We start from the raw sequence: 27,018 nt of genomic DNA on the forward strand, positions 1-27,018 counted from the left end.
ACCTTGACCTCATGTGCAAGGATTTTAGTTGATGTTAATTTTTCATTGGTTTGTCAGCCAATCAGATATATAAAGCAATTATAGGTCAATTATATTTGGTGTCTCGAATGATTGTAAGGTAAACGGGTCCGTCCAGCATGGGTTGTTTGACCTTAAACGCATTATTATAAGAAAAAAATTATTCTAAAAAAGCTGGCGAGACATTTTAGCGTGTGTACGCGTGTTCAGCATAAGCTATATATAAAGATCCCGAACATGTGAATAATCTCTAACCAGAAAACCAACGGCCAGCCCTGATTTGTGATAAAACAATATAACTAATTTTGTTTATGGCAGACAAGAAACAACAACCAACGAACAACAGAATCCTGACTTGGGACAGCACATACAGAATGTGATGGGTTTCACATGTTTGTAAGCCTCTAACCTGCCTCCTTACCTTGGACAGTTGTGTAACAGTGCAACATAAACGGTAAAAAAAGGATCACTTCATTAGATATTTCGTTAAACTTTAGGGAAACGATAAGAAAGCCACGCAAAGCTTATTTCCCTTGAAGTTTTTGTTTAACTTTCACAGTTTGCAAAACTTTTACAATCCGCACTAAAATTTGAAGTATCGGTAATGGCGCTTTGAGTCAGTAGCATCATTATGTCATATTTCTGGCCATATATTTAACACTTATAATTATATGCATAAAGATGGCACCACCACAAGTTTGAAACATTTAGGAAAACAAATTATGTAACCCCTCGTAAAGATGATCATTCATAACAAAAACAAAAATTCTTTAAGAAGTTAGGCTTTGCATTCTCTTTCAAATTCAAACTATTTCGCAGTGTTTATTCAGGTTTTCGATGCAAGTTTATACATTAACGTGTAAAGTTTAAGATTGTGTCAAGCCCCTAATCTAAATGAAATCGAAGTTTGATAGATGTTTGCAAAATATGGTAAAACCATAAATCTCATCAGTTAGGCTCTCTTATATCAAAAATCAACTTTGTTTTACAGCACAATTTTCAGGTTGTTTTCATTATGAAACAAATGTAGTATAAGGGAGACCCTTGAAGAAAAACAACTACTGAACCTCACATATTGTAAACTCATAAATTACAATCGACAGCACAAACTGATATAAATACTGGAGGTATAAATGTTACACACAAAGATTAATTCACATTACAGTGAGTTGCTTATAGGTGTTACTGTAAAACTTTACCTATAGCTCAACCTGTTTTTAAAATTGACAACACAATAGGGACATTTAAATTGACCAGTTGGTATTGTTAGATTTAAATCTACCTTGATGCTACCTGTAAAAAATTTTATTCACCTAACCCAAAGTTTCAGCATGCTTTTTTCCTGAACTTTTTCTTACCTAGGATTATTCTATTAAAAAATTGATAGGGAAGAAAATAGTTTTGGTTTTCATTGTTTTAAATCCCTGATATATATAATTTATCTATTTTTTACCTAAAATTCTAAATCAGTAAAAGATTAAATTAAATATGTATTACTATGTTTGAAAATTAAACTGTTTTTACACACTAAATGCTTCTTTAAAATTCTAACCCTTATATATAGTATTGTCCAGCTGCCAGTGAAACAAGAAATAGCTGTTCAGGTGTTTACAGTGTAAATTTTCAGATGGATATGTTGTTCATTTCTTCACATGTCCCTTCAAGATTCTCATTTTGGATTATTATTTGCAATGTTTGAAATCTTTTGGTGTCATTGTGCATACAATATTGGATTTATTTTATTTGAATTCACTTCTTAGATTTTTTATAGCAATTTTGCTTCTTAAAATGTGATGTGTTTTTTTCAAAATTTTATTGTCATGAAGGACATCAAGGAGGAAATAATTCATTCAAACTGTTTTGTGGGGCTTACATATGATGTTGTACATGTAAAATTTGAAAATAAGTTTGGAGTATACCTTGCTGTGTTTTTTCTTTGAAATCTATCATAATATTAGTGGGACTTTTGTGCATAAAATGCTGTGTTTGCTCAAGGAAATTCAAATTTTCATACGATGGGATTTAGTTATGTTAAAGATTAAAAAATTTCAAAACTGGAATTCAAGTAGGAGATATAGTGTGAGTTCATCCAACATGTTTCTGTGGCTTTAAATGTGATTTTAAAAACATTCATTATTAATTTGGGATCTATTACAAACTTAAGATGATTTACCATTTAAATGGGATCTTGGAAATGAAATAAAATGTTGAATTAATGCAGTGGATATAGTCTAATCTAGTGATAAAGTGAAAAATGAAAGTAAAATATTCTAAAATATTCCTAACGTGGGGAAATGTTTTAAGTGAATGTGAAATTGGAAATAGTCATTATAAAATTCTGGATCAAATATTGTTTGATTTGGAAATTTATAATAGGAAATGAAATAAAATGTTTACTGTGGATATAGAAAAATCAAGTGATATATAGTAAAAATATAAATAAAATATTACAAAATATTTGTAAAGTGAGGATAACTATTTGGAATATAGTAATGACAATGACAAATTTTTTTTACAAGATTCTGAATTATGTATAGATTCTGCACCTGTTAAATTAGGATGTATATCATGGGAAGTTAATCAGAATTTATACTATGGATTTAGAAAAAAATCTAGTGAAGTAGTGAAAAATGAATAAAATTGGGAATTATTTAAAAACTTTGGAATTCTGGATGAGATGTCAAATATCAGTGTAAAAAAATAAATGAAATTGTTTATTCAAATATGATTTTGATGTTTCATAAAGTGAGTGAAATATTACGACTGGATTATTTAGGGTATTAAACACTGCTAGTAGTGGCTATGCAAACATTAAGATGAAATGTAGTGCATTTTAGGCCATGCAATTTTAAATAAACTGCAAGAAAATAACATATATGATATAGTCATTCTTGTTTGGCTTGATAACTCCTAATATTTTGAATGACAGTAAAATAAAAATCTCTCAATAGAATAATCCTAGGTAAGAAAAAGTTCAGGAAAAAAGCATGCCAAACTTTTGGTTTAGGTGAATAAATTTTTTTACAGGTAGCATCAAGGTAGATTTAAATCTAACAATACCAACTGGTCAATTTAAATGTCCCTATTGTATTGTCAATTTTAAAAACAGGTTGAGCTATAGGTAAAGTTTTACAGTAACACCTATAAGCAACTCACTGTAATCAAAATAAAGAACTGATCAAGACGCAAACTGCACATCTACAGAACACTACAAGAGAGGCGAAATATACCAAAATGACATTTTAACTCATAAGTCGAAAATAAACTGTTGTCAAAGCCATGACTGAAAAGAAAGACCAACAAATAAACAATAGTACACAAAACACAACATAGAAAAATAATGAATGAGCAACACAAACTCCGCCAAAAATTGGGGGTGATCTCAGGTGTTGCAGTTATACAAATGTTACACACAAAGATTCACATTTTATTCAAATATAATACTGATCAGGTTTTTTTTCACGACGCAAAATACATCTACAGAACAATAAAAAGATCATAATATGTCATTTTTCATTTTTCATATCGGATGTATTTCAGCCCTAGGTCAATATCAGCCCTCGAGCCTTAAGCTCTTGGGCTGAAATTGAACCTTGGGATGATAATACAACTGAAAAATGCCATGTAATAATCTTGTAATATCAGGATACTAGACAAAATCATACAAGGCACCCAAAAATGGAAAAGGGGAATGTGCCAAAAAATACAAAACAACCAGATAGCAGAAAACGGACTATTAATATATTTATTGTTTTTCATAACAAAAAGTGTGAAAAAAATGTCTAATTAGTTATAAAGAATCTACCAGACCTGCCAGATCAAAGCAATGGCACTTTTTCAAAAATTCCCAGGGGGAACCAAAATCCAGGGTGCTTGCATAAGGCAGCTTAATTATATTAACTGCCTAAAAATTAACGGTCCTACTAAAAAGTGCCCAGGAGCGACCGGGAAAAGAAAAAGCACCTGGGGAAAAGAAAAAGCGCCCGGAGAAGGAAATTTAGCACCTGGAGAAGAAAATTAGCGCCAGGGAGAAGAAAATAATAATATTTTATAACAATATTTTTTTTCCTTAAAAAATAACTAATCATTGCTTGTTTTGTCCTTAATATAAATGTGGATATGTACGATGCTACATCTAAAGTGTTGTTGTACTTTTACATTTTAGATTTCAAAATTGTATATAAGTAAGTAAATAAATATAAATATGAGTATATAGAAGAATCATGAAAGACATTGTACTCGATCAAAATATATATTTTGTTACTAAAAATATTCGATGTCTGAGGTCATAAATTTTCGTAACTGGATGGTGAACCCTTTTTTATACAGATGCTGAGATAGATTTAATATATCTTTTTATAAAACTAAACTTGTTTCAATGGCTATGGTTATCAGGGTTTTAATGCTTAGACTTAAAATTCAAACCAAACACCTACTTTTTACCTCCTTGTTTTAACTAAGGTACTACTTTTTTTGCTGATTTATTATGCGTACCTCTTTTAACTTTTAATTTTGATTAAATTAATATATATCTGTGCGGAAATTTGAGTTGTCTTATACATTTTTCATTTTGATATCGTTTTTGAAAAACATTTCTTTTGATGTCTTACATGTTATAAATCTTCCGCATAAACTGTGATCCATTATTATCCGTCTTTCAAAATAGTATTCATATATTATTGTTAAAATTGAAATATTCATTCTTGTTTTTGTGCTTTATTACAAATTTCTATTATCTGAATTTGCAAATTACTTGTCTAAAATAAAAAAAAAATTAATGTCCATAACTTAACAAAGTTGTCTCATGCCAATAAAATATCTATATATTTCCCCCGGGCGCCTTTTCTGTCCCCGGGCGCTATATTTTCTTCTCGGGGCGCTTTTTCTTCACCCGGGCGCTCCCGGGCGCTTTTTAGTAGGACCCAAAATTAACTGCTAAATTAGATGGAAATAACATGTTTACTATTTATAAAAAACTGTATATTAGTTTGAATGTATTATATTTTCAATCTGTTGAATGTAAACACTGATTCAAACATTAATAAAAGTTGATTTCTGAAAAAAATCAACATTATTCCTATTTCAAAAAAAAAAATGATAAAAAAAACCTAAAAATGTTGATGTTGATATATTTTAAAAGGTCTTCTTAATAGTATTCTATACCTAAACAAAAACTAAAAGATGCAAATTTTCATATGAACAATACTTTTTTTTTTAAAACAAACTTTTTATGATTAAATTATTATTTATTTTGAACAGATTGAAAAAAATATTTAATTTATTTTAATAAACATCAAATCACAGGCATTTTTTTTTATGTGAAACAAGTAATTTCCATCAATTTAGCAGATAAACTTTTTACTCTGGTAGATTAATCATTGAGTGATAGATTTCTCTTAGAAGAAATTTAAAGGTCTGAGTGAATAAACTATACAGAGAACAATACCTGTTGTATTTGTTCAATGGGACAATAGAACTGCCAAAAGTTTAAATGGACAGGTAGTTATCAGGTGAATCTATGGAAATGTTCAATTGGGTTCGCAATAATAGTTTTAATTATAATAGGATGAAAACACAAAAAGTGGTGTAATTGTCAGGGCAAAACTATAGAAGTTGTATTACAGTTTGGATGTAAATGGACAGTAGGTTGTTAAAAAAAATACTGGTCACTTCTGCTCAGTCAGACTTTCTACATCTATTGTTGTTTTGTAGGGCCTATGGCAGATTTATCATAATGATTGAAATCAAGTAATGGGAGATGTGACAAAGTGATATCCAATTCTCATGTTTTCTTAAATTTATCTCTTTTGACAAAAAAATATCTTTGCCATGGTGAAATTTTTTCAATAACCCAAGCCTCACCTCAAATATATGTCTGCTTACAGTATGAAGAATATTGATAGAGGCAGCTTCAAGAAAGGGGTATGCTGATCTATGCTCACCAATATTTTTACCCCCTTTCTGCAGACAATGGATACTCCCCCGATTGTGTCAGGAACCCAGACTACTATTTTCATCTGACATATTCAAGCTTTTTGCACACTTCAGAATACAACCCAATTTTACGGGAAAAAAATCTGTTCAGATGAAACATGCGAGTGTTTTGTATATTATTGATGAAATCACAAATCTCACTTTCCAACGGGGAAATGTGATCTTCAAAATTTATGGACCTATTGAATAGCCTATAGAAATGTTGCAATTTTGTAACATGTTGCAGAAAGAACCAACCAAATTAACACATATTTTGTATCACATTTTCATATCACACTCCATTCAGAAACAAGAAATATCTCTTTGTGAGAAAATTAACAAAGTGCCATAATCATATTACAATACATGTTACATCTTTTAACATACAGTCCAAAGTTTTTTTTAGAGGGAAAGAAGAGATAATCAATGTTAACTGAATTTTATTTCCTTTCATACCAAATTTATCAATGACAAACTTCAACAAATCTTTAAACGTTTACAGTTTGATCTTTGTTAAATACACTGGTATCCTGATATGTAATAAACAAACTTTTATTTTGTACATTCTGAAAACTTCAAATTGTAAAATTACTTTGTGCTTTTAATCCTTAATGATATGTGCGAAAGAGAGAGGTACCAACTACAAATTTTCAAATCTTTATGTTGACAAGATAGTGATCAAACCCACCTCATGCAGTAAAGATAAGATAGCGACATTGAGACCACCTAGGCTGTTTATAAATAATTAGAAATGCACTGCTTTCAAAATATATCCACTACACCCTTAAGGGTATACAATACAGTTACAGGGGAGGTAATGACATTGCTAACGTAAATTGTTATTTTCTCCACATCAAACTATAACTTATCAGGAAAAGATTCAGTTTTAGACTGATTTTTATCATTTAAACTTATTTAACTTGAAAATGAGTTCATGAACCCTTTCTTTTTAAGGCAGCAACCATTTGATTTTCTGGGGGGGGCTATGGTTTTTTTTGGAAAAAAAAGTTTGTTTCCAGTTTTTGGAGAAAAAAATAATTTGTTTTTGATTCTGAGAAAAAAAAATTGTTTGTTTCACCCTCAGCTGCCACTATATGTAATGCTAAAATTGAAAGAAAAAAAATTGTTTTCGACTTGTCGTGAAAAAAATAGATTGTTTTTCGCCGCAGGCGAAAAAAAAAAATTTGTCCAGAAAAAAAAACCATAGCCCCCCCCAGAAAATCAAATGGTTGCTGCCTAAATGCCATTTGGTTTGATTATCTTTTAAAACAAAAGAATTATGTCTTTCTTTCGAAAAGGAAAATACGGCCACAAATCCGAATTTTGAGCAAATATACAAAATTTAGACCATTTTACTCAAAAAGTAGCACTAAAGGGATATTTTTTTATTACATATTTGATTTAATCAGGTAAAAAATAGTCTTTATCAAAGTTTTTTTCAAAATTTAAATATGGGATTAAAACTGTATTGTATGCCCTCAATATTATTGAACTAAGGGTATCAAATCAGAAGGTTATGACCTATAAAATATGGACACACACACAAAACATCAGTACATGAATTACTTTTATTTTGATCAACAATTGTGTTTTATTACAAATAAATAAAGATATGTAACAGGGATCATTTAAACAATTAACAACCTTTTTAACAATAAATGGTATTATGAACAAAAGTATGATGTACAAGAAAACAAGTTAAATTTCATCTTCGATATAAAATAAGCATTTTTAGAACCCATAGAAAGAATAAACTTATAATAATGATAATCCAAAATTATATCTGCTGGTAAGTATAAATTCTTTCCATTTTTCAAGTTCAACACAAGCTATTGATCAAGCAACAGGGTATACATTTGGTACAAAAGATAACACACTGTTTCTAATAATTTGTATGAATGTAAGGTGTCAGATCCAGGGATAAATGGGAGGCTCCAACAATATGTCCCCAAAAGTATTGATCGTTAAAAAAAAAGGAGGGGGTTCAAAACCCAATTGTATATAATAGGAAAATTAATGTTACTAGTGATTTCAATTTTTTTTCTCAATTAACACACAGTTTGCAACAAACAATTATGATTGCATCATTTACCCAAAACAGTGTATTCTGGCAAAAGTTAAATAGCTGTAGGCATTTTCCATGTACATTATTATACATTTTTTTTTCTGAAACTATACTTAAAAAATCGGGCATACAGAAATGAACCTACTTAAAATAATAATATAATTTTTTATACAAATCCAAATCATGAATAGTATTTTGAATTCGTTGTTAAATGTTATATAACCCTACCACCCATTCTATTGTCCATACCACTCATTAAAATAATTCAAACGAAAAAAACCTGACAAAGTGTTCAATAAAGCAGGAAATCTTCATGAAGGTGTATGAAATGTTAATATCAGCTAACTCAAGGTAACATCTTAACATCCAAGCCTATATACGACCAAAAATATTGAAATTAGTACTGTATATCTACATTGCCATCATTATTCATATCTACAATGCCATCAATATTCATTGAGCTGGTCAGTAACTGACCATAGTTTGGCTGTTTCTCTAGGATTTTATTCAATTCTTCAATAAAATTAACATAAAATATACTTATGTATAAACAAAACATTTAATATCAACAAACAAGTTATGTAACATCTATTATGGTCATAATTATTCTTTTTGTTTTTTTAAACAATAATAAAACTTGGATATACAGAGAACATGTGGTACAGCAATACTTTTGTAAAATATTTTCAAATATTAAAAAACTTTTCTGAAACTAGCTTATTCTGTATAATTCTGACTAATACTTTAAAATCAAGTCTCATCACTCCGGCAAAACAAAAGTAAAAATTCTTAATGTTGCATATTTTTTTTCTATCACTATCTCCCATTTATCCAATATTTATCCTTATGACCAGTTTCAATGTCTTTTTTATTATATCTTACATAAAGCAACAATCATAAAAATAATACACAATTTCCTATCCCTGATAAAGAAAATAAACAAATTCTAATGTTATTGTGGAGAGGTTGTTGATTAATATGATATTGATCCACTGTGTTATAATATTGCACTAGAGTACACAAAATGTTTTAAACCAAATAACAATCTAGCTTCACCCCCTTGTTATTATGAATATGAAACTGGTTTGTCTAAGAATTCATATGCAATTCTTCTTATTCCTTTTAATATCAGTTCTATGAAACCATCAAAATTGTTTGGTCACAGAATGTCACAGATTTTTATGAAACTCTGTTCAATAGCTTAAAATGACCAAAGAAAATGAAAAAATGTGTTAAAAAGTTTTTCATAGCAACGGTTGCCATGGAAATCTAGTCCCTAGTTACAGATCTGCTGATTTGGCATTTGACAGAATTTTAAATAAACGGATAAAAGTTATAACGAAGTAAGGTTATTTTCTGATTCTCTTATATTTTTTGGTGATTTCTTATGTGAAAAACCTCGCTTCCATCAGTTATATCATTTATAACATGCATATTATGGTGTTGACTGTAAACTGTATGCCTCCATTTGAAGGACAATAAAAAGGTATTTGCCCAGTGATTTGATATAAATCAAATAGTTGGTAAACATCTATCAATACATTGTAAGACAATGAAAAAGTAAAATTAATGGAGAAACCAACATTAATGAACTAGAATAAATGAATTAGTATTGCACAAATCAGGTAAATTGCAGAGAGTTACGGTTCTTGATTTTCCTCTTTACAATTGGAGGTTGGAATGTATCATAATAACATTGGATACAAATGGCAGCAGACACACAGTGTAGTTTTCAGTCTTTCCATTCCACAGTTAATTGCTCAAATTTAGATACTTTTTATCCAGTTAATTCATTTCCTACTTCTTTATCTACAATTCTGTTGACAGAGTCTGGTTTACTTTTTACAAAATTTACGGAATCTTTTATAATTTGTCAAAGTCATCTCAATGAACTGCAGGAACAGAATCGTCTGCGAAAGAAATCTAAGTGTTGTGGCATTCCTTTACATCTTTCCTCACATAATTTGAAAAACAAAAAAAGATCGGGAAAATTGAAAGCTGACAGATATTTGACCAGCCAACAAGTGGAAGAGATAAGCAAGAAATATGGTTCAGTCTTGCCAGTTGGTACACGTAAGTTCACATTTTATAAGTACACCTCTTACACATATATAACCTTGTGTGTAAAGTCTTATTCATTAAAGGATTTTCAACAGTCTTTAAATTTCCAGTAAGGAAATCCACCTTTCAACTTTAAAAAAAAAGGGGGGGGGGTATTTATTTTTATCTAAAAAGTTATGATCCCCAATTTGATGGGGAAAAAAATCTTCTGGCACTCTAGATGACAAAAAACAAATATGAATGCAGATTTAACCTTATCTAATGGTTTTGAATACTGAAAGAATAATAAAATTGAAAGTGCCATCCCATGATCCAAGCCCCCTTTTTCTTTCGTAATTCCCTCCTGTTTAGGAGCACTCGGATGAGACTGATAAATGTAAACAGTAAATGTACATTAAAACACACTATAAATTCTCTGTGAAATATGAATGAACAGCATCCTCCACCATAAAAACCAGTGTATTTACAACAAGTCGTGAATTTATATACATGCATTATTTTAATTAATATAGGGACTTTTAAAGTAATGTAGTATTAAAATGGCAAGAGATATACTAAATAAATCACATGTTGTAAGATTAAGGAATCATAATTTTAAGCAGGTGCTTTTCAATGCAATATTAAACATAAGCATGACTAATTTTGATGTTGAGTTATATTATTTAATTTAGGCTCAACGTTAATTTAAACTCCCAAGATATAGTATAATTAGCATGTACTTTTTAAAATTTAGTGTAGGAATAAAGTATCAACAGATGCCTTTCAGGTCTGTGTGTGTGTCAGTTCCTGGCGTAACCATTGATACTTGACTTTAACCCTGTACAGTTGTTGTAAAAATCACATAATCTTATTTGTTTTTGTTCCTGTAAATACACAAAAGTATTTGTTATTTTTAACTTGGCTTGTACTGGTTGACACACACGCACAGTATATCTGCGTTACTTATTGGAATTTTCAACTGCATATTAACCACATAGAAGTAGAAGTTGAAAAATTTCTACGCTCTTCATGCCACAAAAAATTTCATAACATTACCCCCCCCCCCCTCGAAGTTATATGGTTGCTGCCTAAATCATGATTTGTAAATAGCCAACAACAGTATTTGTCTCCTGATTATTCTTGTTTTTCAATCTGCATTAATTTCATTACATATTTTTCGACCAAAAAATTAAGGCTATGTATAAAGATCTCAGTACAGTGTATTAAAATAATAAATTTCACTTTTGTATCTTGGCTTTATTTTTTATATTATAGCTATCTGTACATCATGCAGAGGAAAAATCTTTAGAGATAGCTTAAGTAACTCTGATGTTAATCAATCAGTTGAAGTAGTACCTGTAAGTATTATTGTATAAACTTACAACATAATTTTAGTATATATGAGGGTGTTGGGAGGGGACCTAATCCCGGGTTTAAATACATGAAATGCAGAGTTCACAAATTTAAATCAATTTAAATCCAGACATCCTGAAATTCGAAAAAAGAATTCCCTGATCCCGAAAGGATCAATCCTGAGCATAAGAACACTCAATCTGAGAGTCCGTCTGAAAAATGTCCTACCCCAACCCCTCATATATGTTTGGAATGCAAAGATATGTAGTAAATGTACATCGAACAGTACAAAATTCTGCTATACAGGAAAACCCATTACAAAAAAAGAACACTTTATTGTTCATCTGCCTCTGATGCAAGACCTACAAAATTACTCAGTATCTGCAGTGACTGATTTCAGTACTATAAAAATTATGATAAGATATTAAATCTGCAAATGGAGGCCTGTGAACAAATTTTCGTGTATTAACCAAAAGCTAGATCTGTATTTTTTCCATTTAAGAAATAAAGTAATTTGAACGATCTAGTTTAGGCAGAAAACCGGTAACATTGCTGTAGTGGCCAAATTTGATAACAAAAAATATTGTTGCCTATTGTATTTTTTTGGTAATTAGTGATATTCTATTTTTGAGATAAGTTACTTTCCCTTTACTCTAACGAACCCTTCAGGTAATTTGCACGAAAAGTGCTTGGTGAATATCTTTGATTATGATGAAAATAAGGAATACCAGAGTCAACCAATATGGTATGTTTCTTTAATTTACAACAGATAAATTGTCTTTCATGTAAAAAGTTAGAAATTTTGAGTTTAATTGATGTAAAACTGATAAAACTTGACCTTGATAATTTGGCAATTGTTTACCGTAAATGTTCATGATATTACTTTTTTGAAAGAGAACAAGTGTATGTTACTACTGTAAATGTTATGATAGATGCACTTTTGAATTGTATTATAGCACTAAATGTTAGTTTTGATAGTAGAATTTAGTGTGTTTTATCTTTTATTTTGTACCTGAATAAAGAGACTTGAACGGAAGGAATTAGTATTTTATTTGTTATAGACATCATAGTTGCTTTTAATGTTTATAGCTTATTCAAACCAAGAAAATTTTTTTAGAGTCGAATTGAGGACCCTCTGCAGCAACAGACAGAATCATCTGACGGATTCTTCCTGAGACCAAGGCCTGATCACAGCTATGAATATTATGAAAATGCACATGTATGTATTTATTAGCTACCATGGATGTTACATAAATAGTCAAATTAAAAATAAAAAGAAAGTGACCATCATAATAATTAGTATTGATTGATTATTAATATTTATTCAATTGAGTACAACATAATTAATTAATTTTGAAATGAATTATTGAGATACAAAACCATAGTGAAAACTGCTTTTTTAGCTCACCTGGCACAAAAGGCCAGGTCAGCTTTTCTCCTCACTTGGTGTCCGGCTTTGTTGACTTTTACAAAAATCTTCTCTGAAACTACTGGGCCAAATTTAACCAATCTTGGCCTCAATCATCATTAGGGTATCTTATTATGCAGTTTTGGGCTTATAACTCAAAAACCAAAGCATTTAGAGCAAATCTGATAGGAGGTGAAATTGTTTATCAGGTCGAAATCTATCTGCCATGGAATTTTCAGATGAATCAGATAACTGGTTATTAGGTTGCTGCCCCTGAATTGGTAATAATAAGGAAATTTTGCTGTTTTTTGTTATTATCTTGAATATTATTATAGATAGAGATAATCTGTACTCAGCAATAATGTACAGCAAAGTAAGACCTAAAAATAAGTCAACATGACCAAAATGGCCAATTGACCCCCTAAGGAGTTATTGCCTTTATAGTAAATTTTTAACATTTTTTTTAAAATATGTAAATTTTCACTAACATTTTCCACTGAAACTACTGGGCCAAGTTCACTATAGATAGAAATAATTGTAAGCAGCAAGAATTATAAAAAATGGTCTATATATAGTTAATACTCATTCTTGTTGAAAAAAATTCATTTATAATGTGCCTTATAATTTCAGGACAGCAATGTATCCAGTCAGGAAACACAGCAGAGCCAAAACAGTCAAGCATCGGAGGCATCAGTGGCTAACATTGATCGTCTTGGAAAGCTTAATGAATTTCTTCAAGCATGTAACACAAGCCCAGTAAAGAAAATTAGAGAGCCATTGAGTGATTCAAGTGAGAGGACACAAAGAAGATACACTGAAAAAGCAAATGAATGCCTTTCTCTTCTTTTAGAGACAATGTGCCCAGGAGAAGGTGAGCAGTTAAAAGAGAATATTTTTTCAAAAGTGGAAAAAAATATGACAAGAATTGATTCTCCACAATTTATTGATGCTCTTGTAGAAAGCTACATGAGGGCAGAAACTTCAACAGTGAGGTGTCAGATACTCTCTATCTTATCAAGCCATTCTAAATTTGAGGACATTAATAAAAAAATTCCATCCTTGACGAGCCACAAGTTTTATACAGCAAAGAAACATGCTAAGGAATTTGGAGTGGGGGCACCTGTTGCAAAAGAAAAACAGACAAGAGGGAGAGTGGATGATGCCAAACTAGAACACTTTTTGGACTTCATCACATCAAGCCATGTTATTAAGGACTTGCCACTGGGTGAGAAAACACTGACACTATCATCAGGAGAACTAATTCAGACTCCATATGTTATAAGATGTTTAGCTCCAGCAACCATTGTCAAACAGTATTCTAGAATATGTGAAGAAGAAAATTTTAATGCAATTGGTAAGTGTGTGTTAGCTGAAATATCTAAGGAAGTATCTTATTGACGAATTTTTTAAGTTTTATAATTGACTATAAAGTGTTTAAAAAATTCATAGACAAATACAACTAATTGCATTGTCTCCTGGCTTAAGTTGGAGTGGCATAAATAGTAGTGAGGTTAACAATGGTTCAACACATATTATAAAATCTCAACCATTCCCTCTACTACTTGTTCCATTTGGGTTAAAACTAGATATATTTGAAACAATCAATTCAATTTAATATAAAAAAGAAGATGTGGTTTGATTGCCAACGAGACAACTATCAACAAAAGACCAAAATGACACAAACATTAACAATTATATGTCACCGTACAGCCTTCAACAATGAGCAAAGCCCATACCATATATAGTCAGCTATAAAAGGCAACTATGTACATCAGTAAAAAATGTGACAAAATACTACTAATGTACAAAGAATTAATAATTAACAATTATGTTATTTTTATAAATGTACAATTTATTAAATTATTATACTATTTTAGGAGAAAGTACCATGTATAAGATTTTGTCAGAGTGCAGTGCAGCAGTCCGTAAATCTGTTGAAGGTGTAGATTACTACGTTGCAGAAGCAGGTGAAGCTTTCCGTGAGTTAGAAAACATAGTGAACCAAATTCCAATGAACAATGATGGGAAGGAAACCATAGAAAACCTACTGAAAGCAAAGCACTATCTAAAGACAGATTATAAGGTGAGTTATTGGTGTCTTGAATATATATAATGATCTACTTCATATGGTGAACCAATGCCTGATAAGTCTTTCAGCAAAAAAAACTGGTATCAAAAACAGGAATTCTTTATTAGAAAGAGGACGAAAGTAAGGAATTGCTTTAATTAAATCCAAATTATTGCCAAACATTTTTCAAAGAAATCAACATAGTTGAAAAACAAACCACGAAGATGACCAAAATGAACTGTTACCTAAATAGAAATATCATTATTACTACTTGCTCAAAGAGGACCCTGTAACAGGAGACTTTATTTGTAAATGCCATTAACAGTTAACAATACAATGAAAAAGATCAAAACAGGTTAACATAAAAATGTATCCCCCATCCCCACTTCCATGGACTGGACACACTGACAGACTTGATTGGCCTGATAAATAATCCTTGTTTTCACAATTCAAATAGGGAAAATACTTTATTACAAATGTATAGATAAACCAATTTGAACAAATTTAAACCAAGTAATTGTGAGGCAAAATAAAGAACTTAAGAAGGCCAATTGCTGAAACTCTAAAAAAAAATGTTATTAATACAATTACAGAAAATAGTCCAACAGACCAATAGTGTTTTTCATTTTATTTTCAGATGCATGTTAGAACCTCATCAACTATTGCAGACCATTGTTTTGTACATGCCCTTAGCCAAACTGGTAGTGTATTTTTTGAAGACCAGTGCCCACATGATCACATACATCAGTGTCCACAGTGTTATCAGCTGGAACATACCTTGTCAACTATTTTGACCAAGACAGCTGATGTGGGATGGGACAACCCAGAGGCATACTTGTTCAAGGTATGAAACAATATAATTTATTAGTGAATAAAGTTTGTTTCAGACTGGTTTTACGTTTAATTACCGGTACATATAAGGCGTTTAGACAGTTGACACTCTTATTTATTTGTTTGTATAATGCATGATAATCATCACAGATACCATAGGGATCACTTTTGTAAAAGTTGTATGGCTGTTTTTCTGAATTTCAAAGAGGCATCAATCCCTGTAAACATGGTAAAAAATTCTTTCCAAAGCCGAAAGCAACATACTCTTCCATAATACAAAATGGGCATACATGTTACAGTATGATGTATATACATATTTAAACAATGACACAAACATGATCAGTATTGTACTAGAATGGAAATACAAGATTTTTGTTTTGTTTAAGAGTGTTATCAGGCGTGTACTGCCATAAAAATATATTATCCCAGCTCTAGTATGGACCACTATATGAAATCAGTTTGTAAATGAGAAATCTACAATTAATGTTTGTAATGTTGTTTTAAAATGCTTTTTGAAATAATATTCTGTTTATTTTTTTAGGTTGAAAAATCTGTGAATGCAATTAAGGAGTTGAAGTCACATATATTGAGAACAAAAGTTCAAGACAGTGCTCGTGCAGATATTACAGGAAATCTGAAGGAAGGAGAAATGTTTTTGGTTGCAGACTGGGCCATGAAGTTTCTCCCTCGGAAATTTAGGGAGGGTCAAACAGATTGGTTTGGTAAAAGGGGAATAAACTGGCATATAACAGTATGTGCTACAAAAAAAGATGGCAACTTTATACTGGACACATATGTGCACATATTAGATGCACAGACCCCACAAGACTCTCAACTGACAGCTGTTTTGATTGCAGATACAGTCAAAGATATGGTAAACCGCAAGAATATTAACAAAGTACACATATGGTCTGATAATGCTGGCTGCTATAAAAGCACCTTCACCATCTATGCTCTTTATCAAGAACTGCCAAACTTGATAAAGTCCTACAACTTTTGTGAGGCACAGGACGGAAAAGGCCCCTGCGATCGTAAGGCGTCCCATATCAAGGCAGCAATCAAAAGACATGTTAATGAAGGAAATGATGTGTTGAATGCATCTGCAATGAAGAGGGTAAGAATTAGTCTTTTAAAATTAATGCATATTACTCTTTCTCTTGCGAGGTTTATATTTGACACAAATCAATCCATGTGTGATATAAATGCATTGATGGTACAGTTAAAACGTTTTGACTTGCAAATTTAATCTGTGACATTGAGACAAAAGAGGTATAGTTTTTTTAGATTTGTATATATTTTAAGAGAAAAAACTAATGATGTACATTAACGTTATTTATATTTGAAGTAAAAATGTTTAAGGGATCCTGAAATCTTTCCCTGAACTGATTTTGTATTTGATATATATCTTACATTCTTCTTATTTTTACAGGCTATTGATCTACAACAAAAAGGAAAGTATAGAGTCAAAGTTGTGACACCAGTTATTGATGCAGATGCTGAAAAAATTCATGTAAAGCCCATTCCAAACATTTCAACTCTCAGCAACTTTGAATTCAGCTCTGATGGGCTAAAGGTGTGGAGAGCATACAAAGTTGGACCAGGTATGTTGTAAAATAATTGTTTTCAAAGATTAATTGTTAATTGCTAACCTGACTAAAAGGATACTTTAAAAAAAAATTGTTTAGACTGTGTAGAACAATGAGATAATTTTAAAAGGAAACAATAACATAGGTTTGCATTTAACAACGATGAAAAATATATTTTGAGAAGTAAATAAAACGTCAAAATTGCTTTGTTATCTCTGATTTTAACCTTGATTTAGTTTATGATTTTTAACATTATATAAACAAAATAAATAAATGTTCATAATCATTTAATGAAATTTTTCTTTTCAGGGAAGCTGATACCATGGAAAAACAATGCAGTTACATGCCTACAATTGAATGTTGTCCACACATGGTCATCTGATGTTATTCCTGATATTCTTCCACCAGGTACATAATGGTTTTCTTGATGTTTGGTCTGTCTGTTATTTATCTAATTTATATACCAGATAATATGACTATACTGATATGATATGACATTTCATTTATATGGTTGGACCAAGGTTGATGAAAACAATTAGAAACTTGTAATATATTTTAGATTCATCTGGAGTATAAAATACCTGTTTGTCATAAAAGATGTTGAATCATGCTTTATCAAGCAAATCAAATATATTGGTTTCAAGAAAAGAATCTTTTTCTATATCCATTTTCTTTGAAAAAAATCAAACGTAAGGTAGGAACTGATTATGCATTAGTTCAATGCTGAGTACTGAAAACCTCCAAAGAATGGTACTATAAGATTTGGTCACTCTGATCAACACTTTTTACTTGAGTGACCAGTTAAGTTATGTCTTACATCTGTTTCTCAACAAATATGAATACTATTTTGTATAAACAGTATTATCCTTTTTAGTCATTGGATATCAAATGAATATTTTTTTTATTCTTGTAGATGATGAATCTGAGGCACATGATGAATCTACCCAGCCAGCTTTTAAAAGAAGAAAAACATCTGACCATGTGTTTAACTGCTCTAATGATGACTGTGACAGATCATTCAATACAATGACATCACTAGATAATCACCTTCTTCTTGGCAATTGTAATGTGCATGTGGAGAAAAAAGTAGTAGACAGGTGTAAAGTAATGTACAACAATAAACTTCAGACCATTAATGCCATCACTTTTCAGTCTGATGACTTGGAAAAAGAAAACACCACTGATGTACCTGAGGAAAGAGGATGGGCATTAAAAGTGAAAAAACCCAAAGTTTTGTTCACGGAGGCCCAAAAACAGTATCTGTCTGAAAAGTTTAACATTGGCAAAGTTACTGGGAATAAAGAAGACCCTGCCAAAGTTTCCAGAGATATGCCATATATTCTAAAGGATGGTCAGAAAAGGTTTACAAGGGAACACTTTTTGACAACTTCACAAGTGGCTAGTTACTTTTCCAGACTTGCTCTAAAAGACAGAAGAAATGATATACAGGATCAAAATGACTTTACAGCAGCATCTGCTGACAAAAAACTCTTTGGTCTGAAAAAAAAAAGTTCTTTCTCATGTTTAGATATGATGTGGTTTCGTTCAGGGTCACTTAATAAAAAAAAAATATTGTGGTGCATGAAACAAGTTTTTCTTTTATGTAAGAAGGGCTGCATCAGATAAGATTTAAAGAAATGCTGAAATGTAATAATTGTACCACAAAAGTGGAACTAGTGTAGCCTCTTCTCAGTGCTATCACTAGATTTAATTTAGATTTTATCTTGATTTAAGGCCAAAAGAATGTATGGAACTGAAAATTGATGTCAAATGAGCTATTTCAGTGGTGTTTTAGGCTTTTAAACTACCTCCACCCTTTTCTATTAAGAAAATTTGTGTCATTTTGAGAAAATTAGGAAAGTTAGAATAAAACATAAATTTGACTGAAATTTCAATTGTCAGTTCACATGAATAGACCCACAAATCGGCACATATAGAAATGTTAGAAAATAATGTATTCTTATGATATAAAACAAGTTTATAGAAGAGTTAATTCACAAGAAAGAGAAATGATTTAAGATTTTATTGATGGAGAAGTTTCCATAAAACTTAAAAAAATTATTTGGGGAAAATTAACAGAATTTTCTCTGATTGGTCTAATTGAGGCAAATGTTTTGAAAAATAATAAATTGCATCACTAAAATTAAACTAGTGTAGCAGCTTCTAGTTCATTCATAGATTTTATACAGATTTTTAGGCCAATGAAATGTATGTATTTAACAAATGATTTGAAGTGAAGCCCATTTTATTTGAATTACTACAAGAAAATTAAAAGTGACCCTGAACATATGTGATTGCATTCTTATTGTTCTAATCAGAAAAAAATCTGATTTCATGATGGCTCATACATTTATTATGTATTGTGAAATAACATGTGTTTTAATGAATTATATGACAAGTGCACACATTATGACTTGGAAATGGACAAATAACCTTGCAATATGTGCTCATAATGCCATGACGCAGAATTCTAAATTTTAATTAAATTAAAGTTTAAGCTGGTTGTAATCCTCGTTATGATGGTTTTCCTTGGCAACCATGCAATTAGTTTCAAACTTTATTATTCAGAATAAACTGTTTTATTATATAAATGAAGAAATGTGAAGAAAAAAAATTTAAACATTAATTGTTACTTTGTTGATTTTTTTTCGATTTTTTTTTTTTACTGAAAAAGTGCTTAAATATGCATTTTTCAAGCAATCACTGTACTTAGAGGCAACATTTCTCCAGAAATGTTTTTGTGTGTATGAACTTTCATAGTCTTGAAGATCATTTTGTGCTATTGCCCATATTTGTATGTACTGGGCAAAATTGTTAAAATAATTGATGAATTTTATTAAAAAATATGTTTTTTTTGGGCAAAATGCCAAATGACAAATTCTGTGGCAATATTCATAAAATATTTTTTTTTATCAAAAAGCAATTTAATTGTTTAAATATATATATCTAGTAATGTTAAATGAAAATAAACCACCATTTTTGCACTGATATTGTGTTTTTTTTAATTTTGAGGTCAAAGTAGACCAAATTTCCTTGTTTGTATTCAAAGCGAAAATATGCTTGATGGTTTCCATGGCAACCGAGATCTATTTTCGTCATATATGGTTATATTTATTTATTTTGGTCTCTACGGAGTAGATATGGAAAATATTAATAAAATCTGTGACATTGAGTGGCCATACCTATCCTTCATTCTTTGGTTTTTACATAGAATTCATGTTAAATACTCTCAATAATTCAGGATATATGCTTTGAAAAAGTATAAAAACTGTAAGGAATACAACCCTTATAATCCATCAAACAGTAAACAATTGCAGCTTGGGTATGATTTTGAAGATGAATAAGCGGATTGGTAAATGCACATTTCAATAAACAATAGGAAATTAGCCATTCTTTTTATATTTATATTTTTGTCTTCAATGATGGATTTTTCAGATGATTGTTTGATAGGTGTTCAATGCCACTTTCAACACTGTGCTTTTTTGTGGAGGTCAGTGCCTGGAGAGAACCACCGACCTTCTGTAGGAACACTGACAATCCTAGTCAATCAATATTGGAGTGGAGTGCACCAGGCCTATAGGATTTTAACTCACAAAACAAGTGTTTACAGGCTAATGATACAGTAGTTTAACTTCATAGAATGCACAACCATGTTTCACAGATACACATTAGGTTTCTTTTCATTTACTTCTATTTTTTTATTGTTTGAAAATATATCTTTTAAAATAATAGATGTCTGATAAGAATTATTTAATGACAAATTTGATATTTGTATTCTATGAAATTATATTGAGTAATATAGAAGGCGAACTAAGTTGGACTAACTTGTGTTTAATCCTTTTTATGATATTTTATGATTTCTTACACTTTAGTGTAGATATTGCATTTGTTTTATCATAGGGTTGATATAGACATGGTATAATGGTCACATTTGTAAAAAAATGTTCAATTCTTTAAAAATAAATATGAGCAGCAGCCTTACATAGAAAGATATTTCACTCACACACAAATCTTTGAATAAGACATCTTTTGGGCATTTTATTTTTATCTATTAAGGATGTGTCCTTATCTAGTTATTTACCTAGACCTCAAAATGAAACCTATTGGATGCTTTTATATATCTACCTAAATGTACTTAGGTCCTTAAAATATGTAAGGCAAATTTGTATTATCTAATTTAAGATATCAGACACACATGTAGGTAGGTTGTGGTTCTTTATTACAAAGAGTAAATCAGTGGCATTGACATGAATTTTCAAATGCATCATTACATTATTTATTTCTTTTATGAAATAATGCTGGTGTATTAAATAATTAATGTTGATCAACATAATAAGGCACTGTAAAACATGTTCAATTAAAATAACAGTTGTTTCAATGATTGTGCAATTCTCAAGAAGATTACAATTTTTCTTGGGGAAAAAGATTTGTATCATATTTTATAAGTCTATGACAGTATGTTATATAAATATGTGTATCTTATAATACTACATGTACTACAAACATCAACAAAAAGGGAGAGTACTTCTGTATAAATTACAACCAGTTCTTAAGATTTGAAACAATGAATTATCTTTCTTTATAAGTTGATTTCTGATAACATTAATTCCAGTAAATCACAAAGACTACATATGTTACAGTTACAGCCTAGGTCAATCGTTTTACATAACTCACAACTCATTCAATTTCGGTTGAATCCAGAAAAATAAGGAGTAACTTAAAAATTTATTGTTTTCAATCAAATACAAGGGTGTTAAAAATGAAAAGAAATAAAAACAGAATGATTACTGTTGCATCCTTTCTAGTCACACCATTTTTGATTTTCTAATTCTTTTTTGATTGAAAACTAAATTTAAGACAAGTTTCTTTGTTTAAATTTAAAAGTTTATGTGTCCTTCTTATCTGAAAACATTCTGATGGCTACATGAAGAAACAAAAGTATTTTTTATTGGTATTAAAAATCATAATCTTTTATTCATCTAAAGAAGTTAAGGTCAATTATACTTTTTTCAAAATAAATTGCAGAATTTTGTTTTATATTGATGCAAAAGTACATTTTCTAAAAAACTTTTCCTTACAAGTTAAAATCTTCAGAACAATATTCAGATATAAGTGAAGCAATGAACTTTAGATATACATTATCCCCACATGTCTATATTTTCATAATTTAAACTATCACATAGAATAACAATTCATCAGTCTGACTCTCTATCCAGTTCCTTTTAAAAAGAACATAACACTGCCTTCATCTTAAGACAGGCCTTCTGTAGTGCTGACATATTCTGACCAATAAAAATCACCAGGATTGTCAAAGACAAATGCTAGATGTCAATCAAATACACCTGCAGTATTGCATGTAACGTAGAAAATTGTTTGGCACCATTAGTTTTATAATAGTCAAGTTTCATCATGTCCGCCTGGGCTCCAACTTGTATGAATGTTTTGTCAAAAGTCTCTGATTGTCTATCACTTTCAAGTTCCTGAAAAAAAGAAAACATTTTTTTTTTAGAAAGACAAAAAGCAAGATTAAAAAAACACATAAGATTAGTTATCTTAAGAATAACTATTCCATAGCTCAACAAATATAAGACAATACATTTCAATCCTCTTCAGTACAATCATAGTGTTATCAACATATAAATAAAAGTTATCACTACTTTTGATCCTGCCTAAACACTGAAAAGGATTTTATATACTGTGGATTCATTTATTTTCGTTGGTACCAATTTTCGTTGATTGAGGAAAACTTGTATATTCGTGGATAATTATTAAGTTTGTGGTTTTGTCAAAGTCTGCATACATTCCTTTTGAAAATTCGTATTTCGTTGAACATTTAAATTTGTGGTACCCCTGAACCCACGAAATCCATGAAAATTGGTATCCAACGAATATTATTGAATCCACAGTAACACCACCAAATTCTGTATGTGCCTGTTTCAAGTTAGGAGCCTGTCATATTCATATCATTTGTTGCTGTGTTACATATATGTTTTTCATTCATTATTTTGTACAAATCTGATAATTTTTGCTGTTTACAGTTTCTCTCAAATGATTGAATTTTCAACATAATAGGAAAGAACACAAAAAAATTGTTGGCCTAGATTAGCTAATCATTAAAAAGCAGTTTTTTTCTTATAAATTAAATCATGAAAATCCTTAAAATATACCTGATATATTCTTCAACTTCTGAAGATGATTTTGCAGTAGAAGGTGCTTCAATTTCTGAAAAACAGTAAATAAGATTCATATCAATGAGAAATCTAATGCAGTAATTTGGATTTTAAGGGGAGATAATCCCAATTTACAGAAAATATATATTTCATTTAGTTATAGAAAATGTCAGCTGATTTATAATTCATTTGGATAGCAGTGTTTTGTTATTTTTTGAAGAAAAAAAAATCTGTGTCAAGTCTTGTCATCAAATGTTAATAAATTTGCTTTATCTTCATTTTCCTGGAAATGTATTCATAGTCTACATGAGCTATGTCGAAAATAGTAACAAAATGTTTATAGTGTGATCTTGATTTGCAGACTTACAGCCTGTAATTCAGTGGCTGTTGTTGGTTCATGCCTGTCATATTTGTTTTGTTATAAATAAGGCTGTTAGCTTTCTCAATTGAATTGTTTTATATTTATCATGTTGAGTCTTTCCTATCTAATAATACAGTATGTGTTTTTTCATTGTTGTAGAGCACACGGTTGCCTTACAATTGCCTTATAATTGCTTAAATCCACTTTATTTGAATTTTGGATAGTTATCTCATTGGCAATCATACCACATCTCAATATTTTTATAATTCAAGTGCAAGATTTGAAAAGTAGTGTCAGAACATGGACAATGTTTTTTATTATGAAACTTACCTAATGGATGACTCCTACAAAAATTCACTGTTCTCATTGTTTGAGCAATCATATGCTAAAAAAATAAAACAGAAGTAATAAGATTTCTTCATAAAACATAAATTATATCTCATGATGTTTTGAAATATTATGTTAAATATTAGGATAATATAATAAAGAATTATTGGCATTTAATCAAAATAATTCAGCAATATCAAGGGTATTTTACTGCAAAAAGACTTCATCCAAATATCTATGTACTTATGAAAATTTAATATCAAAGAAATAAGGTCTTACTTACAACTTTAAAACAAGAATGTGTCCTCAGTACACGAATGCCCCACTCACACTATCATTTTCCATGTTCAGTGGACCGTGAAATTGGGGTAAAAACTCTAATTTGGCATTAAAATTAGAAAGATCATATCATAGGGGACATGTGTACTAAGTTTGAAGTCGATTGGACTTAAACTTCATCAAAAACTACCTTGACCAAAAACTTTAACCTGAAGCGGGACAGACGGACGGACGGACGAACGAACGGACGGACGGACGCACAGACCAGAAAACATAATGCCCCTCTACTATCGTAGGTGGGGCATAAAAATAAAGTCATGAAACAGCAACAAAAATTTACAAGCAAAATAATGTTAGACTATACATACCATTTTTTCAAAGTTCACTAAACCATCAAAATATGTTTTATTTCCTTCATGCGTGAAGGTTAAATCTGAAATGAGTAAAACAAAATAAGTAATATGACAGTTTTTCATCAAAAGATATTTTTAAGTCCACAGTATAAATACACATTGATTAAAAAATGATATTGCAACTGGTTACCTCTTATTATAATCTTATCAAAGAGTGAAATGTCACACAGAAGTAAAATTTGTCAGGTGGCACCTGCAATAAGCTGCTTGGACTTTTGATTCAAATCTACTTTTTTTTAAATGGCCCCTGTGACCCAATAGTTAAACTTTAATCTGAACTGACAAGTTGTTAATACATTTCTACATGGGAAACCATTTTTTTAGTTTAACTTCTTTTTCCTCTCCCATAATATGACAAAAGAACAGAATTTGATATGTCCTTACCTTTCATCAATAAAGGCATAAATGGAATGATTGGGGCAGAGAGTTTGGCAACAGTCAATCTGTACACGCGATGATTTCTCGATGGATCCATCAAAGTTTCAAAATCAGCAAACATTTTCTTGAACTTGCTGGGTAGTTTCTGTAAATATTAAGCATTTCAATAAAATCTAAATATATATCATGTACTGGTATCTAAATAAATCACAAGGGGAGTTGTCTTCAATCACATAAGTTTTTGGAACAAGATGATCCAGATAAATAAATACTGATATAGAAAAAGTAAGTATAACACCAGACGAAAGATATGTTGACATTGCTTTACAGCTTAAAAAAAAGATAATATCGTAAAATAGGTTTTAAACAAATTTCACATGGTTATAACACTTAATGATGTTTGTTCTTATTTTTGAATTTTTGACAGACATTCAGAATCCTCTGGTTTTATTAATGTAGTGCCATTACAGAATCCTCTGGTTTTATTAATGTAGTGCCATTAAAAAATTGAACAAATACTGCAAAAGGCATTCTAACAACACCAATAACAAAGAGGACAAAAACAATTAAAACATGTATCATAATATACATTACAACCCAACACTGACAAGCGGTTAAGCAAATATGAGGTAATTATGTTCGGTGTTAGCTGAAAAAAGTATGATTGATTTTAATTATTGCACAAACAGATGGATAGAGGATTGAAATGAATGCAATATAGCCCCACTCCTACAGCTTTGTTAAGCGATCTTTTTTTGGTAGTCTTATTGATCCTTTATTGTTTATATATGTATTGTAACAACCTACCTCCCAAGTTTGTGAAAGACGGCTAACAGCAATATTACTTAAACCCATCACTATTGCAAAGAAGGAGTTCAAATTCTGATACTGCTTACAACTGAAATATAAAATAAACATAACCAGCACAAATTTAAAATTGACTAAACATCATCTTTCATTTTCCCTATGCATTATGAGTCATTTACAGAATCAAAAGTATTTCCAAGATTATCTTTAACATTGAAAATACATTTACAGTGATTAACAGTAATTTCAAATAATTTAAAAACCATCTCTATTTTGTCACTTTAAACACAGTAAATTGTTGTCTTGGCTTAGAACTTACTGAGCTGCTAATTTGATGAATTTCCTTAGAAGTTGTACTCTTTTACTGACATTTAATGTGAGTAACATTTCTGTCACTATCCAATACTGTACTTCATTAAATCTTCTTAAGAATAACTCCAAGTTTGCTGTGATCTTTTTAAACTGATGAGCTCCAAATACTTTGTAAATCAGTTCATACTAAAAGAAAAGATGTACATAAATCTATAAATATTCTCACCAAATAATTAAAATATGTAATAACATAGTTGATAATGAAATCATTGTAAATATTTATTAAATTTTCCAAGGTCCAGTAATTATAAACCAATATCAAACTTTAAAAGGTTCAAATAAAAAAAAAATGAAATAATAAAATCTTTTAAATGCCATTATTTGTACATTCTGTTTACATAAAAAAGCATCATATTAGTTTCAAATACAGAAGCAAGTCATTTAGTACTCTCTTTTAACAATTTAAACTGAAGTAACCAGTAAATGTCAAATTAAAATAGCTTTTCCATAAATGACATTGGAACACATCAAAGAATATTTTCTAAGAAGATAATAATATTTCAAAGCTATATTAATTCCTTATTTAAGGACTCTTTTAATTTAGTCATTTGTAACCAAATAGTCAATTG

At 30.2% G+C, this 27,018-nt stretch overlaps 2 protein-coding genes across 4 annotated transcripts in view; one reads left to right on the forward strand and one right to left on the reverse strand.

Annotated features, from left to right (window-relative positions):
- Window positions 1–9,193: 9,193 nt before the first annotated feature.
- LOC143068147 (uncharacterized) lies at window positions 9,194–20,330 on the forward strand. 2 transcript variants are annotated; one of them, XM_076241953.1, is made up of 10 exons: window positions 9,194–10,129; window positions 11,372–11,454; window positions 12,567–12,668; window positions 13,488–14,211; window positions 14,735–14,940; window positions 15,563–15,769; window positions 16,298–16,870; window positions 17,186–17,357; window positions 17,652–17,750; window positions 18,256–20,330. In XM_076241953.1, exons 1-10 carry the CDS (start codon window positions 9,763–9,765, stop codon window positions 18,966–18,968), a joined length of 3,246 nt encoding a protein of 1,081 aa, XP_076098068.1. In that variant the 5' UTR covers window positions 9,194–9,762; the 3' UTR covers window positions 18,969–20,330. The 2 variants fall into 2 exon arrangements, with proteins under 2 accessions (XP_076098068.1, XP_076098069.1); XM_076241954.1 differs by lacking the exons at window positions 9,194–10,129; window positions 11,372–11,454 and adding an exon at window positions 11,485–12,194.
- A 1,210-nt stretch (window positions 20,331–21,540) lies between these two features.
- Window positions 21,541–27,018, reverse strand: part of LOC143068148 (rap guanine nucleotide exchange factor 4-like) — a 103,859-nt gene continuing 98,381 nt past the window's right edge. For both annotated transcript variants that reach the window (XM_076241955.1, XM_076241956.1), the window contains 7 exons: window positions 26,397–26,575; window positions 26,078–26,168; window positions 25,277–25,415; window positions 24,848–24,912; window positions 24,204–24,258; window positions 23,510–23,564; window positions 21,541–22,822 (listed from right to left, as the gene is read on the reverse strand). In XM_076241955.1, coding sequence (XP_076098070.1) covers window positions 22,750–22,822; window positions 23,510–23,564; window positions 24,204–24,258; window positions 24,848–24,912; window positions 25,277–25,415; window positions 26,078–26,168; window positions 26,397–26,575 — 657 coding nt within the window. In that variant the 3' untranslated portion in view covers window positions 21,541–22,749. The remainder of the gene's footprint in view (window positions 22,823–23,509; window positions 23,565–24,203; window positions 24,259–24,847; window positions 24,913–25,276; window positions 25,416–26,077; window positions 26,169–26,396; window positions 26,576–27,018) is intronic.

Source organism: Mytilus galloprovincialis, chromosome 3 (assembly GCF_965363235.1).
Source record: "Mytilus galloprovincialis chromosome 3, xbMytGall1.hap1.1, whole genome shotgun sequence".
Lineage (NCBI taxonomy): Eukaryota > Metazoa > Mollusca > Bivalvia > Mytilida > Mytilidae > Mytilus > Mytilus galloprovincialis.

Bases quoted from the DNA above. Each gene is read 5' to 3' on its own strand.
- LOC143068147 (XM_076241953.1), top strand. From the start codon at position 9,763: ATGGCAGCAGACACACAGTGTAGTTTTCAGTCTTTCCATTCCACAGTT. The intron at 16,871-17,185 runs GTAAGAATTAGT...TTATTTTTACAG, and splicing joins ATGCATCTGCAATGAAGAGG to GCTATTGATCTACAACAAAA. The intron at 17,358-17,651 runs GTATGTTGTAAA...TTTTCTTTTCAG, and splicing joins AGCATACAAAGTTGGACCAG to GGAAGCTGATACCATGGAAA.